Genomic DNA, 17767 nt, shown 5'->3' with positions numbered 1-17767 from the left:
CAAAATATATGCAAGAAATTAAAAATATTAAAGTACTTAATGAAGTACAAGTTTGGTGACAGAAAATATTTTTCAAAACTTATTTAAATTGTCATGCAAAAATGTTAGTTCCTGCACATGTTGAGGTCTCAAGGATTGTCGACGTGCTGTCACCACATCTCCGGAGGAATATCAACTACAAATAATGTAAACTGCTAAAATCTTTCACACACGTTTGCTAATACGTAATACAAATTTAACCATCAACGCAACAATATCCATTAACTTAGGCCTTTTGAACCATTGCCAAAAACTTTGTCACGTAACATTTGCTATTTGTATACAACTAAATACTGTATGGTAATATTTTATACGGCCGGCTGAACTTTCTATGTTGTCATTGTATAATAATAATAATAATAATAATAATAATAATATTGAACAAGAACGATTGAAGGTAAATATAAACTTTTTTTTTTACTTTTGGTCTTCAGCTTACGCGCACAGCAGTTTAGAGACAAACTATGTAATTGTTGTTTATTAAATTCCTTCCAACGTAAAAAAAATACATCTTTACTCTTTGCACATAAGCAGGCCTGGCCTAAGAAGTGTAGAAAGAGTGTGGGTGAAAAATGAATTGGTTGTATGGTCGCCATCTTTGTTTACAATTATTCACAAAACTCATTTTTTCTACTGTTCCATCCATGGAATATTTTCCCAGTTTATAAATGAATTTTATTCAATAATCTTATTTCATTGGATTCAGTGCCGTAATCGCTGTTTTATAAGTCCGTTGGTGATATTGTATCACGTTAAATCATTATTGTCGCAATTTAGTGGGGGGAGATCAAGACTAATAGCGAAGTCTGGAATGAATCTGGCACGTTTCCAAACACGATTATAATTTATTGGGAGTTGCTATTTGCCATTTTCTCAGAAAAATACGATACTGACAATTATTTTACTCTAAGCCAATGTAAGTTGAACAAAGTATAACGAACATATTTGTATTATGGCTTAGGCTAAGCATGTTTGTGTTCTCATTATGCTAAGTTAACTCCAAGTTGATGTTATTGATCATAGCATCGTAGGCATTCTTTAACTTTTAGGCAATGTCTGTATAGTAAAAGATTAACTTAAAAACTCTTGAAATGGTTTTTTCCTTCTATTTTTCGAACTTAGAATAATTTCATTTTTCAGAGTACGAATTCTCATATAACAAGTGTTCGACTCGAATTCAAACTTTCGAAGCTTTGCCCACCCAGATATAGGTTATGTTGTTCATGTTAATAAATAGCTAAAAAGCTGTGGCTGTTCGGAAAGCAAAGGATGTGGTTGTATAAGGTTGATATGGGAGAGAGCCAAGGTGAAGAAAAGCAGAAAGAACCTTGTGACAAGGAGACAAACTGCATTTACACCTCTCCTTTATCCTGCATTCCAAGTGTTATCCTCTCATCTGTCACGCCTGTGCAGAGGTTCAGGAAGCCCCAGACTGAAGTAAGCAGTTTTCAGGTTGTCTGTAGTTTTTAAACCAAGCTGTTCCCAATGGCAAAATACAATTAACGATTATAATGCAATCTCCACTTTTAATTTCAGAAGTTATAATGAAATAAAAACACATCCTTTGAGAAGCCTTTATTTAATTATGAAACATGTTGAATACATATTCTCTGCACCCACAACATTACACATAAAAAATATTACACATGCATGCTGTTATAACAGACTGCATCAAAGGATTTTTTTTTTAGTTTATCAGTACAAGTCTTCAATGTTGTTTTCTCCTGAACGAACAACCTATAAAAAAAAGACAAGAATTTAAAAGACCGAATCAACCAAATACTAAGAACATTTATAACTTATGTACATTTTACAAATTATGTATAGTGAGAAAAAGAACTAAAAAAAATTTGATGCCTATATAGATATGTAACACTTCAAAACTGTAGTATCTGTAATGACATCTCAGTACAACATAACTAAGAAAACTCAGCTTTAGTGCTTAATAATTACAGGTACTAAACAGGTACTTAAAACATTTTGTATGAATCTGAAATTTTATACTTCAAATCCTCATTATTTTGAACATACGCTAGTACTAATCAGTACATTTAGTCCAATACAATACTTTCACGCGAATTACATCTCAAAAATCGAATCCATCCCGCTATTTACGTCACGTAACAACCATAGTAGGCCTAAAAACATTGAGGAAAACGTAACGTTTATAGTCGGCAATGAACATTTTAAATCGCCTAATATACATATTTTATAACATGAAAAGTTGCTTTTATTTCTAAACATATAATAATTTAAGCCTAGGCGTGTAAAAGTCAGAGTAATTATAGCAGGAGACAATCTAAAATGTACTAGGGAAAAATGTAAATTCACGAATGTATAAACGTACCGGGAATGTCGGGAATATTACGATTTTACGAGGCTGCTTGTAAGTTGTACAGTAAAACCTCCATTAACGAATATTCTATTTAACGAAAAACCCCATGCAACGAAATAAAATTTTGGTCCCGCCGAACCGCCATAAGATCAATGCTGTTTTAACCTCTAAATACAGAATTTTATTTGTTCCGAAATAGTGAAATTCCCTTTACAACGAACTGCCGCTTTTGAACAACACACAAAAATAAACATCTCCTACAAGACATCCACTAATTTTTTTGCATTTACTGCTAAAAAAATATGTGCGTATAACCATAAAATAATTTGCACCATCGCGGAAGACAATAAATAAAGAATCATGGATAACACACATAGTGTATACATGCCACACTGTTCAAAATGGCGGGTACATTTAGCGCTAGTGGCGGAAACCTCTCGTACCATCGCTCTGGCAAGACGAACTAGTATATTTTGTGTTTCTATGGTTAAAGATGCGCACACGCAAATATTTTTATCTATGGTGGAGTAAAATTTCCGTTTTTTCAGTTTTCACTGTTGTTTATTTAATTCCACACGTAGTTACGGAAATCAACACGGTACTAATGTAAAATGAATTCTAATCCTAAAAAGTGGTGACAGATTGACGTTAAAATTAAATTAGAAATTTTAAATGCTGTTGAAGATGGAAAAAAAAGTGATATAACTAAATGTTTCGACATCCCGGCATCTACACTTTCGACCATATTATCCAACCGGGAACAGATCAAAAACAACGCTTCTCTGGTAGGAACAAATCGAAAACGTGTGAAAGTATGTAAAAATGATGATTTGGACAAGATACTTTTAGACTGGCTAATGGAGGGTAGGGCATCTAACATCAACGTCTCTAGGCCGATTTTACAAGAAAAGGCACGCCAGGAAGCACTGGGGAAGGGAATTTATAATTTCCAAGCATCAAATGGTTGGCCATTAAACAAGTGTATTCTATGTACTTTTTCATGTTTAATTCCTCATATCGTATTAAACAGTCAGAAAGACAGTTCTAGCCATTTATGTGAAGCTTTATGATGACTAGAAATATATCGTGCGAAACCTCCATTTAACAAACCCCTTTACAACAAACACAGCAAATTTTGGTCCCTTGAGATTTGTTAAATAGAGGTTTCACTGTAATACTACATTTATGTCACAACTTAGCCGAAATACTGGTACGAGACATAAACTTCACAAGATAAAATGAGCGGAGTCATGGTAACGGTTTTATACGTATTTTATAATTTCAGAAATATTGTACAGTTGACGCATATTTTTTAAACTAACCATTTATTTCTGAAGATCGTAAATAATTAATTTTTGGTATCAAGACATCAAGATGAACGTAAACTTGAACATGTCACGGCAGCGAGAAAACTGGTGCGTATACCAATAAACTAGTATTAGAACCGGACAAAACTGGTACACGCAAGGTGGAGCTTATATTTTTATTCGCTAAGCTGCATCTATTGGCTGGCTGCTGATGGAAGGTCACGAGTCTGGGCGGAGCGTTGAGTGAGTTATACTGCGCATGCGCAGCTCAGAGAACAGAGAGAGCCAGCCGGCGGCTACGCCGCGCCGTAACAACAGCTGATAGAGTACAATGACCTTTCTCCGCGCATGGCGCGCTATTGACGGTAAATTTCCAATTTGCTGCCTTTTTTTTTTAAATTTTTTACTGTTGTGCAATGCGTACGTGTAATGTAGCCAGTATTTGTTATGAACGCTGCAGGATGTGACTGTATTTTAACTAACTTTAACGTATTTCTTACTTTTCCCTTTATTTACACTTACCCACTTTTTTACTTTGTCCCCATGAAAAGTGCAAATAAGGGGTTTTGCTGTATTAGCTAACCAAAATAAAGTCAAATTATTTGATGTTTTGAACATAGCCTAGAAAATTTCTCACTTTTCCCATTTACACAAATTTACATCTATGTCCTGTGAAAATGCACGATCACTGTAATGAATACTGATAAGCAATTTAGATCATGTGGAAATGCTACTTACCTAAAATTCAAAGGAGTTTAAGAGTTGTTTCCAAATTGTAAAATAAATGTTATCTAATGTGGTTTTATTATTTTGGTGAATTAATTTTGCTTATTTACAAATTAGGCCATGGTTGGGCAAATCATGTGCAATAATTTATGAGACTCAACTCAGCTATGTATTTTTCATTTTCAGATAATGGATATAAAAAAAACAGAAAGCAATAAATATCTCTTAACATGAAACTGGAAACTGTGTATGCTGTTGATCAGAGTGGCAAAAAGGTCGACCTAGGCAAAAGATTTAGGCCGCTTGCACAGTCTTGAATTGAGGAAAAGTAAAGTATTTATTCCACCATTTGATTAGTCTGCAAAGTTTTTGCTTGGATTTTACTTACCTGACTCTGCAAACCAACCTCAGGATCCTGAATTCAATTCTATTAACTATGCAGCTACTTATTTCTGTAGTACATTTATCACTTGTTAGTTTTGAATTCACATCGTTATAAAGAAACCCCATTGTAACAGTAACAAACACACCCAAAATCAGTCCCTTCAAGTTTACTGTACAGAGATTTAACTGTATATACAAGAACCAGTGACTGTATTACTTAAGTAATGTTTTACTTTTACAAATTCATGTTTTTAATTATAAGCAGACGCAGTACGCAAACTTGATAAATGTTTACCGAATTGTTTTAATTCAGTGCGTGGTAAGAATGATGTGCTGATTAAGACACCTTACTGAAGCACACAAAGTTATATCTAAGGATTTTTCTTAATATTTCATTAAATTTGAATGATCAACTTCCATTCTAATTTTCAGTGAAATGGTTCTTGCACACCCTTGCACCTACTGTACTTTCTTGGTATTACTCGCACTGCTGTACTCTTTTGGCAACTGTAAGTGGAAGATGTTAAGGTACGCCGACCAACCTTCTGTTAGACGCGCTCGGCCTCCCGTTGGCTGGCACAAGATCGTCGAGCAACCAGCACACACCACCACACTCTGCGCGTGGCTGAATACTGTCGTGATCTTGTAACAACCTGGACAAACACAAAAATACACAGTTACACAACTACTTAAAAGGGCTTGAACTTATCTGTAGAACCAAATATGAGGCTTCACCACATAATTAGACAGCTTTTGAGTTCTTATTTATTTAAGGCATTATCCTAATATGTAAATCTACTTGCCATTATATATTTAAGATTTTTTTTTAGGTCAGAAGCCATTCATTGCTGGTTATACTGTATGTTATACGAAACCTCAATAATGGACACAAAAAAATTTGAATATATGCAACACACACAAGTTTTTTTTGCTTTTGTGTTTTATGAAAGAGAAATATGGCACGGTTAATTCGTAAACTGGATAACCCACACCCAAATAATCTGGAGTATACTGTACTTTCAAAATTTTCTAATTATCCTTTCTGGTAGTTAATGTATAAATGGTTGGTTTGGTTAGCTACATTTAAAACACTGTGAAATAGTTAAATTTATAATACTAAATTAAGTTTTGTAGGACAATCAAGGAACATTTGCTGAAAAAAAAAAAAAAAAACAATTTGCTCTTTTTTTAATGTTTTTTGGTGCAGCCCTTAAAGTAGGTAACATGTTACAGTTACTGTCTTCAGACATGCCTCACCTGGACATTTGACATCCATGAAGTAGGAGTTTGGATGCTGCACGAGCCGCTTCAGCTTGTGTTTCCTCTTCTCCTCCGCCGGTGACGGATGCAACAAATCTTTTGCGAGCTGCACACAACAAAAAGAATCTGCAATTGTGCCACTCCATTACGAAAAATAACCAGCTGGAAATGGCTTCCTAACAAAGTTTCTACTGAGAGAAAAATAGAAAAAACCATAGACTGACCAGTATGATTTTATCTACGACATACAAACATCTGCAATCGCATATATCCATAATTTTTAATTTCATTGCGTATCTCCCTTGGGAGAATTTAAGAATTCAACTTATGAACATTACATTTACAACCGTAGATCCCTACTTCAGAAACCTTAACTTTAAACTTAAAAATTTTTAAATTTACAAAAGTACATTTTTAAGAATTTCCCTAAACTATAATGATTGTATCTAGAGAAAAAAAGTATTATTCCTGAATTCTTGTTGACAAGGCCTATAAAGTAAGTATACCAACACAATCCACGAAAAATTAACATAAATTGAATATTAACTGTGATAAAACACAATTATTCTTGCAAATGAATTAAAGAATTTAAAAAAAACTTAAGATGGCAGGATCAAGATTAGAATCAATTACCTCCAGAATGCAAGCAGTGCCAAATCATTCAACCCTGTTCAACCCAAGGAGCATGTAAGAAGATCTGGAGTGGACATGTGTAGGGCGAGAGGGAAGCCAGCCAGTTGCAAAGAAGGGATGAAAAGAAAGAGGAAGAGAGCGTATTTCTACTGGAAACACAGCCCCAGCCCACTTGTCCTTGAGGTGGAGGCGCAGTTGTGCGGCTACGATGGTGATTTTCTGTAGCGCATATGGCTGTACAAATCGATGGAATTCCAAGCCGGATGGCGTTGCTTCACAGATAACGATTTTTTTTTCATTTGTTAACTAAATTAATTCCCAAAACTTTTTAAGCATCAGAAAAAAGTGGCAAATGTTTAAAACAGAAGTAACTAATCTTCGAACTTTTCGACAAACCTAAGAAAACTAATTAACAAAGAGAAGTTGTTTCAGTTGTAAGAACAATTCTTTACTTTTTTCATAGATTTCCAAAACGTGACGATCGACGACAGCTCTGGAAAAAGCAACAAAGAGGAAAAATTGGACTGCGTCTCCGAACCATGCATTGTATAGGCCTACAGTGCATTTTGAAGACAAATGGGTCTTAAGAAGCGAAAATCGAACTCGATTAAAGGGTGGTATGGTGTTTGGTATATTAAGGTTTCCCTCAAAGTAATGGTTTCACAATGCTTTTAAGATATTAGTTACATCCCAACATAAGTTTAAAACATTTCTCTTAAGAGTATGCTTCGTTGCATTAAAAGACGTGCCTTAATTATTTTGCAAATTTATCATTGTTATGGTGACAATGTCAGGGGTTTTCGTATTTTTTTTTTTTTTTAGAAATATAGTACAGTATTAGCAACTACGTTAAGAACTGTTATTTTATTCACACAGAGAAAAGAAATACAAAATGCTAAAATTTGGCGTCTGTCTTTTTATATCCTATATAGGCTTGTTATTATATGTGTTTTGTAACATGTATCAAATGTTAGATATATTCAACAATTTTTTGGTAATTATATATATTTACAAACTTTTATGTACGCGACTTGAAACTACGTGAAAGGTTTTCAGTCTATAAAGGCATATTCTATGATTTTTTAAAATTATTAAGTCTAATGCAAACAATTAATAAAATTGAAAGTTCCTTACATTGTCAGTATATGCATAGCATTACAGTTATTCCAAACAATTCTCTACCAGTGTTTAACTAAGGTTTGCATGTTACGTTGGTTGAGTAGACTGGAACATGAACATGTTATTGAAAAGACTTCTTTCTACTAATACACGTATATTACAAGAGATTTGTAATAGATTAAATGAGGTAAGTAAGAATTAGTTTTTATAAACGTTGTGTATGAAATTATAAATTTTGAGACGTATAATAATAAAAAGAAGTGCGTTCCGAAGACATGTCGGTAGTTTTACCCACTGAAACATTGTTCCCACTTCAACTCTCTGTAAAAATAAAAGTATGGGGTTAAATGCGTCAAGAGGGGTATATAAATAAAATTTGAGGCTTCTTCCTTATTTCATACGCTGGTGTCCCCCACTTATAATTGCAAACAAAATTTTTTCCTCTATGTTGTAATTTACTCTGCGTATTCACAAAATTTTTTGGCAGTAAATAGGTATTTAATTTTTAAAAATGAAAATATTCATGTTTCGAAAAAAATATTAAAGCGGTGAGGGGAAAAATGTTTATAGATACTCCAGTAAAATTTTCAGTTTGATTGTTTTGATAGTTTCAGAGCTGTTGCGAGTTTAGTTTGGAGGATTTTTCGACTGCGCGAGGCAAGTTTGGCTCGTTTTCGTTTTCTTCCAGCGTAGGAAGCAGGGAACAAACGCCGATACCCGGCTTCACCTTGCATCCTCTGCTAGCCTTCCCTTGTCCTCTCCAGATGTATTACTGTATATTAGCTCCATGGTTCAACCCTGTGCATCAGCTACAATTTGTGACCTATTGTTTAATGAGTTATTTAGTCAAACATGGTTGAATAAAAGCAAGTGTGTGTACATCTCGTCAATATGGAAAGCAAGAAAAAAAAAAACTGTTTAAGTGACACCTAAAGATGCTAAGAGAACACATGTCTATTTAACATCAAATACATTTTAAAGGTTCACGTTTATTTTACTTACAGTACACCAAGTCAGCATACAATAATCATTTCAGCATTCTCTGATTTGACTGAAAAGCAGTACTAGTGTTACCCAATCATCACATGTTGTTTGACAACCACATTAAGTTGTTTATACACACTGTTGACACACCAGTGGCAGAAGGATATTTAGACCATCAGTACCACTTCTGAGAACTGTCAGATCCTAGGCAAGTTACGACAGACACTTTTATAGGGTTATCTGATATTAAGAATTCACACATCAAAACAAATCACGTAAGGAGTCATTCATTAGTGGTGAAGGGTTTACGGAAAGGTGAACAAGCGCTCACAAATGTATTCGGAATCAGCCCTGGTTTACAATTTGAAATTTTCAATATAAAAACCAGCAAGTTCCAAATTTATTCAGAGACCAGCAAAACATAACCTTCATACAAAATAGTAATTCCAGAACTGCAACTGGAAACATCACGTAACATTTATCCTTTGATTGTGACAGCATGATCCTGTATGTACCTATAGATCCTGCGGTACATGATGCTGGCTGTTTTAATTCATTACGCTGAAAGATCCTGGCCAGGCAAAACCTCAAATATCACAATACAAACAAATGGTCAGATTTGTGTAAATTTGTTTTCTCGTATTAACTTACAATTGTAATTCATTGTTTTATCAAAAGTTTTTGTTATGTCCAGGATCTTTCGACATATTAATTAAAACATAAAGCATCATGTACCACAGGATCTATGTATAAAGGATCATGTCATCAGGAACAAGGTAAGAACTTGGATATATGATATGGAACTTTTACTAGGCTCACTTTGAGGTTAGCCTGTAAATACATAGTTTAACTATTTTTGAAATAAGCACAGAAATGAATAAAAAAAAATACAACTCCATTCCTTATTTTTTTAAAATCTTTCAATCTCCCTTCTTTAGAAACAGCTGTTAAAACTATGCAAAAAAATTCTATGTTAAAAGCTTTTTCTCAACATACAACCATTTATGATAACGTCATTAAAATTATAATATACAGTTGTGGATCATTTCTAAAGCCCCTAATTTGTTGTCCATTTCAACTGAATATTGAAAAAAACAAAATAAAAAAAAAAAAACAATTCATGGCAGAAAAAACTGCTTGGCCCCAGCCATAACGTAATGACAAAGTTGCTGTCTTTTTGAACAAGCCTGGCTTCACTATATTCCTAAGGATCTTTGAAGAATCGTTAAGATAAAGTTACAGCTAATATCAAGAAAACAGGGAAGCTAAGAACATTTTACACGTGGCTACCCCAACTTAACCTCTACTTAATGGTTACAACAGGAAAACCACTTATTCAAATGCAGTGCACTATTAAAGAATGATTAAAAAACAGGGTTGGAAAAAACCTGGTTAAAATTATCTTTTTTTTTTTGTTTATACCAGTTTTTTTTATAATGTTATTTTAGTTCTCAACATGTTCAAATGAAAGCTATATCACATCCCACTTTCTGCCACTCATGCTGAACCAGAAAAGTTATAACATCAAAGAACTGAAATCCAGAATATCTCCATATCTGATTGGAACTTAAACACAGAAAGGACATTTTCCCAAAGGAGGATTCTCCATAGAATGGGTGTTTCTCACAGAATGCAGTTTTACAGTAGTCAGGGATTTCCTACAAAATAGGATTTTATTAAAATAATAAATTTATTTAATTCCTCTTTTTGACGTGATGTCTAATAAATCGATAAACGCTGGCTGCACGCACGAAAAATTGTCCCACTACGGATGTGTCCTGTTTACGCATGCGTGGCATCTCTGGTATGTTGCGGACGGTACAGAGAACTCGGCCAGGGTTCGAGGTTATTGTTGTGCACCGCGCCACGGGAGTACATTCGCAAGGAAATGGCGTTCTTACAAGTACGTATTATTTTAATTACTAGTGTAAATCAGTATATTTAAACAGTGTTGTATGAGTATTTTTTTAGCTGTGTAACTAAATATTTATTGCTGGGAATACTTTTCACGCTTTAGTTTGACATTGGTAATTATTTGACATGAGTTATTATTTTTGATTAACTAAATCACACACCATATTATAGTTATGAGCCCACGAGCGTGTAAATATTTTGAGTCCAACAGAGAATATGCTAGTTAAAAGAAATTCAAACAAATATTGTGCGTGGAATATTATTAGTCTATAACATCTGAAACAAATATTTCCAATATGGCCTCGTGGCTTTGCGGTTAGCAACGCTGACTACCAATCAATATGTTGGCGGATCAAATCCCGGCAGCTAAATTTTTTTTTGTACTTGTAAAAATAAATACGGCGCGCACGACACTTCAAAAGTAATAAATATATTTGAATTAATGAATGCAAATGAAAGTAAATTTGTTAATAAAATTGTAAATTTCATTTCACTCCTCCTTTGTATCCATACAAAATAGTGATAATTCAATAAAAATGATTCAATTTTATTCATAAAAGTATGCAGAGGTAGATTTTATCATACAAAATAAAGAAAAAATTTTAAAAAATTTCTTCCTCAAAGAATATAATATTTTTAATGCCTAAATGGTTTGGTTGCAAAAACCTATTACAGCCTAGTCTCAGGCCGAATATAATAGGTATTTCATTTTCTTCTGGATCAATCATTTCATCAATGTTTTGTTATGACGTCACAAACTATCGTCTGTAAACTGACTTTACAGACAACCAATTTTTTTTACACTAATAATATATTTAATTTTAGAGTAGTATTTAGCTGGGTATAATTTACAACCTATTTAGATTTTTTAAATGATGTGATCTTGATAAGTATATATTTATTCTCATAAATCACAAGAATCATTAATGAGTAAACTTTGTTATTATTAGAGTGGAATTAAACCTTTCATCAAATTTTATTAAGATATTCAATTTAAAAATACATTAAAAAAAAAACAATTAAAACCACGGTTTAAACCTTTGTGATTTAAATAAGCCAACCCTGATTGAAAAAGATAGAGAGACTGAATAAATATATGTTCAGATATTTACTTCTCTTTTAGAGTGGTATCTAACACAATCCAACCAACCACTGTTGCAATATCACAGTATTTATAACTTAGGTAGCCTAACCTAACCACTCAAAATGGGAAAATACTGGTAAAACACTTAAATATTACATTACCCTTTTGAGAGCACATAACATGAAAACATGTTAGGAAATGCAAGAAAAACTATATCTCCCTCCCCCAGATAAGAAGCTATCCTTCAGAATTTAAGATGGCTAGCAAATTTGTGATAAAATACCCTCAAGAATTTTCAGAGCATGAAAATAAAAATTTTCTCACCATCGATAAGTTGCCAATAACTAATGAATATTCAGATTCAAAGACGTGATTCATATGCAACTATTAATTATTTAATCACACTACAATTATAATTGACAGCACTGAAGTCATGCAGTTGTCAAATTGCTGATATACTATAACCAGAGATGTTTGTTTTAGGGTAAAATTTTCTGCCAAACCAAAATATTTTCCATCGAGTTATACTTTCACAGAAACAAAAAAAAAATTAATAACTTTTTAATACATACAGGATAAATAAAACAGTTAATCTTTCTTTATGAAATAATGGCTCATTTAACATTTGAGTTGAGTAGGACACAGGCTACCCTCCACCAATAGGAATAAAAAATTTATTGCTTAAAAAGTATTTACTAATCTGTAGAAAATAAATGATTGTATAACATGTGGTTATTATCACGAAAGTGAGTATTTTAAAGTCCCAAACAAATTCTAGCTAGACTTATTAGTTGGTAAATATAATTAAATGTGTGTATTTTCCTTTTATAACACACTGTTATGACATCCTAAAGTTATATTATTAATGTAATGTATTAAGGATAAAAAAAATTAAATATACTAAATATGTCATTCTCCTGGTATGTCCCACATCTCAGATAGTGCAACTTACTGGTATGTCATTAATAGTCTTATTGAAAATTGGCACATTTATATATTTTTTTCTTTAATATAAACACTTCAATAATAAGTTTAATTTTTTTCTCCTGATTTTTATAAGCCAAGAGAAATTTATTATTCAATTTGTAGTTCTGTCCCAATATTTCAAGGTCATTCTCCTGTAACAAGGGAAGTTTCCTGAAAATATGAAAATAGGTTTCAATGTCGAGACATTTTGTATTGTGGTTGGTACACTGAATATTTTTTTCTTTTGGGAGGGAAAGACATTGCAAGAAAACATGTGTGATTTGTTGCGTGTTTTCTGAAGAATAGCAAAGTTTTGAATTCAGGTAAGTGACTGTTTCTACTGTCATTTTCCTGTATGCATTTTCATCTTAAGTTCAAGTAATAAAAGTTTTTATTCTAACTTAAAATGTAGATATCTTAATTGGCAATTCATTGTAGGTGAAATCTAACCTCAAATAATGTTCTAAGACTTCAGCCATGGAGTAAACCAATGATGTCATTCTCCTGGCTGTCATTCTCCTGGTATGAAAGTCATTCTCCTGGCTTTTTAAGGTTCTGATTTTACCAGGAGAATGACTCAAATCCAGGATAATGACACACTCAGACCAAAATCTTTTTTTCTTCTCTACATTTGCCTAGCAGTAAATAAAACTTCTAAAGTATACTTTATCATATGCATGCAATGAGGGCCTATTTGACAATATAGTATCAACAAAGTTACAAATTTACATAGAAAATGTTCATTGTGTTGCAGATTATGGCTCCACGGAAAAAACAAAGCAGAGAGGAACAACTGGAAAAAAAAAAAAAACGAGATGCTGAAAAAAAGCGACAAGAAAAGATAAAATGCAATCCTGAATTACAAATCTCCCTACCTTATTTGACAAATTGGAAGAAAATTGTCCAAACATTAAACTTTGGAAAATCTCTGTGAACAATATTCTCAAGTTTGATGACATTCTATATAAAGGAGGAAAACTTGTTGTGACTGTAAAAGGAACAATGAAAGTACATCAAGTGACAGTTACTTCTACACCCAGCACACACACCAACTGCTGCTTGCAGTGCACACTGAATCAAAATTGCAAGCATTTTGGGATTGTGTTCTCAAGTGACTCACAAAAGTCTCTCATGTTGGTCAAACAAGGTAGGGCATGTTATCAACTTCGGTATCTTTTTTAATTACTGTATGTACTATTCAACATTCAGTTTAATAGCTGATTGTGACATTACATCAGGAAATAGCATTCTAATGTAGCCTAACTGAAAATTGGCATCATCCTACATTGAAATAGTTATATCCTGTAATCAATTAAGTGCAAAGGGTATCAACTTAACTTAATTGAATAAAAACTTCATAAGTATATGATTTTAATAAATAATTAATTTACATTACTAACAGCTGAAGTCAAACGACATAATGAGCGGAATGCAGTAGGTACTGATGTATGTGAAACTAAGATGTTTGTATTTTTTTCCAGATACAACCTCACAGTATTCAGTTGGGGAATGGGTAGCAGTCACATATGAAGGTCAAACCTACCCAGGAGAAATTACGTGCACTGACAATGATGGAGGAAAGACAGTGACAATCAATGCAATTGAGCCAACTAATTTAGGAAGAACAGCTTGGAAATGGCCTTCTCCAAGGGATATTCATGTGTACATAATTGATGATATCCTACAGAAAATTCAGCCCCCAGTTCCATCAGGGACTAGAGCATCTCAGTTTGTGTTCTCAGATCCTATATAAAAACTGTGCAAATTTTGTATTTGTATCATGAATTATGTTTACAAATTAAACCATCATACCAAGTTCAGTTTGTCATTCTCCTAGAAGTTGTCATTCTCCTGCCTCCCAAATTTCAAAATTGGTATTCAAGTATTTACAGACATCAAACTATGTAACCAATAGATAATTGTAATTAAGTACCCTTTTAAGATGAACACTGATTTTTTCCAAAAATTTTTAAGAAGTTTAACAATCAAAAATATTGTAGTACCAAAATCCTTACTTTCGTGATAATCACCCATGTATCAACATATCTTAAATTTGGTAAATCTGTGTTGGTAATGAAACAAAGAAATATTTTCTTGAAAATAATAAATTATATTTTTCCAGAAATTTTCCAAACTAACATTTCTCTCTCACATTTCTACTTACAACCAAAATGGAATGGGAGAAAACTTTTTGTAGCACTTAGATACGGGTTGGAAAGGGGGAAGAAAGGACGTATATGAGAAACCAGTAAAAATCAAAATCACTCTCTACTGTAACTTTTATCACTAACCTCATCATTAAAAAAACTCCTACATTTCCCTATTGCAAAAAATTCCCTGAATTATTCAGGTTTCCAAGTTAATTTTATGGGTAATTATTGCAATTATTGCTTGGTTACCGAGGACATATGCTTAACCCCAATCCTTTGTTTTTCATTTTACCTTCAAAAACTTAATGCTGCTGTGCTTGGCAGTTAATTTCTTTTTTTTTTTAAAAAAAAAAAAAAGAATACGACACATATTAAGAAAAAAGTATTTATAGAATAGACTAAACAGCACAAATATTGCACAATTAATTATATTCCTTCAGCTAGTGGACCTTAACTTATCATGGAAACTTAATTAACAAAAGAAAATATTTGGCACAATCTTGTCAACACATGCATCCTCTTATCTATTAAATAAAGTTCTCAAATTACTACATAGCAAAATGTTCAGAACTTATAATTGGTATAAAACATATCAGTTTTAGCAAAAAGTAATGTATTAAGCAAGAGTTAGATCAAGAGCAAACTCTAATAGTAATTAATTGTTTGTTTAAATGCTTATAGCATTTACAACTGTAGCTAGTTAGACTGAACTACTGGAAGTTCACTGTAAGTGTAACACTATGATCATGTTTGTTAAATGTGGCCGGGCTTTAACGCTCTTGGTTGATACATGCATGATTTAAACATAAAATTAAGCTTAAGTAAATGCGCTGACGAAATTCATTAAACGCTATCCACATGAACACAATTATGCTACATATGACAATTCACGTGCCGTAATCCACAAAATAAATTATTTCAAAATAAGTTTAATCAAAAACTACAGCAATCTGGAACTATTCGAGTATTGATTACAATTTGTTTAAACCAACAACCAGAGGCATTCTGCAGGTATTGAAGAACGAAAAAAAATATTACAAAAGCATGCCCAACTGATCTAGGTTGAAACATGCAAACATGTGGCACTAGCGAGGTTCACAGTCATCATTTAAAATATAACACAAACGTTCCTAGCACGCATTTAAGACATATGAAACAAAATTTAAGAAAACATTTACACATTCTAAAGTTAAAACATACAAACAAACAAACTAATATAACATATTACTTATAACATTCACATACAGGCATGGTTTCCACAACACAGGACCTGCCGGAAAAGGATATGTCCCACATTCAACGCAAAAGTAACATATGAATACAGAAACTCTCCTAAAAAAAAAAAAATGTAATAGCAAAACGGCCATAAATTAATTATATTTTACTCTTCAAAAAATAATTTCATTCCATACAAAAAAATACACAATAAAAGATTTAATAATTATTAATAAGGTTGAACAACAAAAATAATAATTGTTACAGATCATAAAGGTTGCCTATATATTTAAAGTCTGGATGATAAATGGAATATAATCGGTTCTATTTATGTAGTATAAAAGAGACTTTTCATTTAGAAAATATACTGCAGATAGCATTTATTTAATTTAATTTAATTAGCTGCAATTGGGTACAAAGTGCCCGGTGGCAAGCATTCTCCCTACTTCCCCCTCACTCTCCTTCTGAACTGGTTCACACTCCCAGCCGCCACACACTCCTCCTCCAGCCTATTCCATTCCCCTACTGTCCTCACGAACATCGCATTTTTTCCCCTTTCTGTTCTCCTTCTCTCTTTGAATACCTTCCTAGTATTTTCCTTCCTACTTCTAGGCATTCCCATTTTGACTTTTCCCCCCAGCTCTCCCCATCCTCCCACTCCACTCAGCACCTGGTACATCTTGACCAATATCTCCTTCTGTCTTCTATCCTTTAAGCTCTCCCATCTCATTCCTTTCATCATCTCTGTGGTACTGCACTCCCCCTTCCCTTCTCTGTCCGTTCTCCACCACTTGCCCTTCACCCATCTAGCTGCTCTCCTCTGCACCCCCTCCAGCTCCCTCTCAAGAACTGCCGTGTATGGGTCCCACACTGCTGCGGCATACTCCAGCATGGGGCGGACCATAGTTTTATAGGCCTTGTCAGGTATGCTGCTGCTTCCCCCCCTGAGCACCCGTCCCAGCATGCCCAGGGCCTGTCTGCTCTTCTTCACTACCTTGTCTACATGCTCCCCCCACCCCAGGTTACCCTGCAGCACCACCCCTAGATATTTATAGCTGTCGGCCTCACTTATCACGTCTCCCCTCCAGCGATATTCCCTCCTGATAATCTTCCTCTTCCTGGTAAACCTGACCACTTTCGTCTTTCCCACATTTATTTTCATACCATTATTTTAGGATAAAGTTTTATATTGTCATTTAAAAAATATACTGTGGCTAGGCAATCGGGATCCATGACATATCATTAGAATAGTCCTCTAGTGCGTGCAGCCGGCGTTCGTCGATTTATTAGACGTTGTCACGTCAAAAAGTCTCCCGTTGCGTACATTGTCCCATTATGCTGTGTCCCGTTACGCTCATTGTATGCTTGCGCCGCATCTATCTCTCTTCCACTCGATTGGAACAACCATCGATTTGACTTTTTCGAGGTACATTAAACTTGAAACACTCCCATTTGTTTCCTACTTTTCCTATTATCGTCCTATCCTTAACAGAATAACACAGATTGGAAGAAGTTAAATAGCAAACATGTATAAAAGTTATAGTTAAAATAATCTCTTCGTTAAAGTAATAAATACATTTGAATCAATGAGTGCAAATAAAAGTAAATTTATCAATTAAATTGTAGATTTCATTTCACTCATTCTTTGTAT

The 17767-nt window shown here is 33.6% G+C and overlaps 1 protein-coding gene across 1 annotated transcript; it reads right to left on the bottom strand.

Moving 5' to 3' along the window:
* Window positions 1–1599: 1599 nt before the first annotated feature.
* LOC134535988 (small ribosomal subunit protein eS27) lies at window positions 1600–16209 on the bottom strand. Its single transcript, XM_063375467.1, has 4 exons — window positions 16147–16209; window positions 6049–6157; window positions 5334–5444; window positions 1600–1776 (listed from the first exon to the last, which is right to left on the bottom strand). The coding sequence occupies exons 1-4, from the start codon at window positions 16195–16197 to the stop codon at window positions 1748–1750; spliced, it is 300 nt and encodes a 99-aa protein (XP_063231537.1). The 5' UTR covers window positions 16198–16209; the 3' UTR covers window positions 1600–1747.
* Between the last annotated feature and the right edge of the window lie 1558 nt (window positions 16210–17767).

Source organism: Bacillus rossius, chromosome 10, assembly GCF_032445375.1.
Source record: "Bacillus rossius redtenbacheri isolate Brsri chromosome 10, Brsri_v3, whole genome shotgun sequence".
NCBI lineage: Eukaryota > Metazoa > Arthropoda > Insecta > Phasmatodea > Bacillidae > Bacillus > Bacillus rossius.
The sequence above is the reverse complement of the archived record's forward strand: the minus strand, read 5'-3'. Positions and strand labels throughout refer to the sequence as shown.

Coding starts and splice junctions, on each gene's coding strand:
- LOC134535988 (XM_063375467.1), bottom strand. CDS start 16,197: ATGTGGGACATATCCTTTTCCGGCAGGTCCTGTGTTGTGGAAACCATG. Junction 6,158..16,146: donor GTGTTGTGGAAACCATGCCT/GTATGTGAATGT, acceptor TGTTGTGTGCAG/CTCGCAAAAGATTTGTTGCA. Junction 1,777..5,333: donor CCGAGCGCGTCTAACAGAAG/GTTGGTCGGCGT, acceptor TTTTTTTTATAG/GTTGTTCGTTCAGGAGAAAA.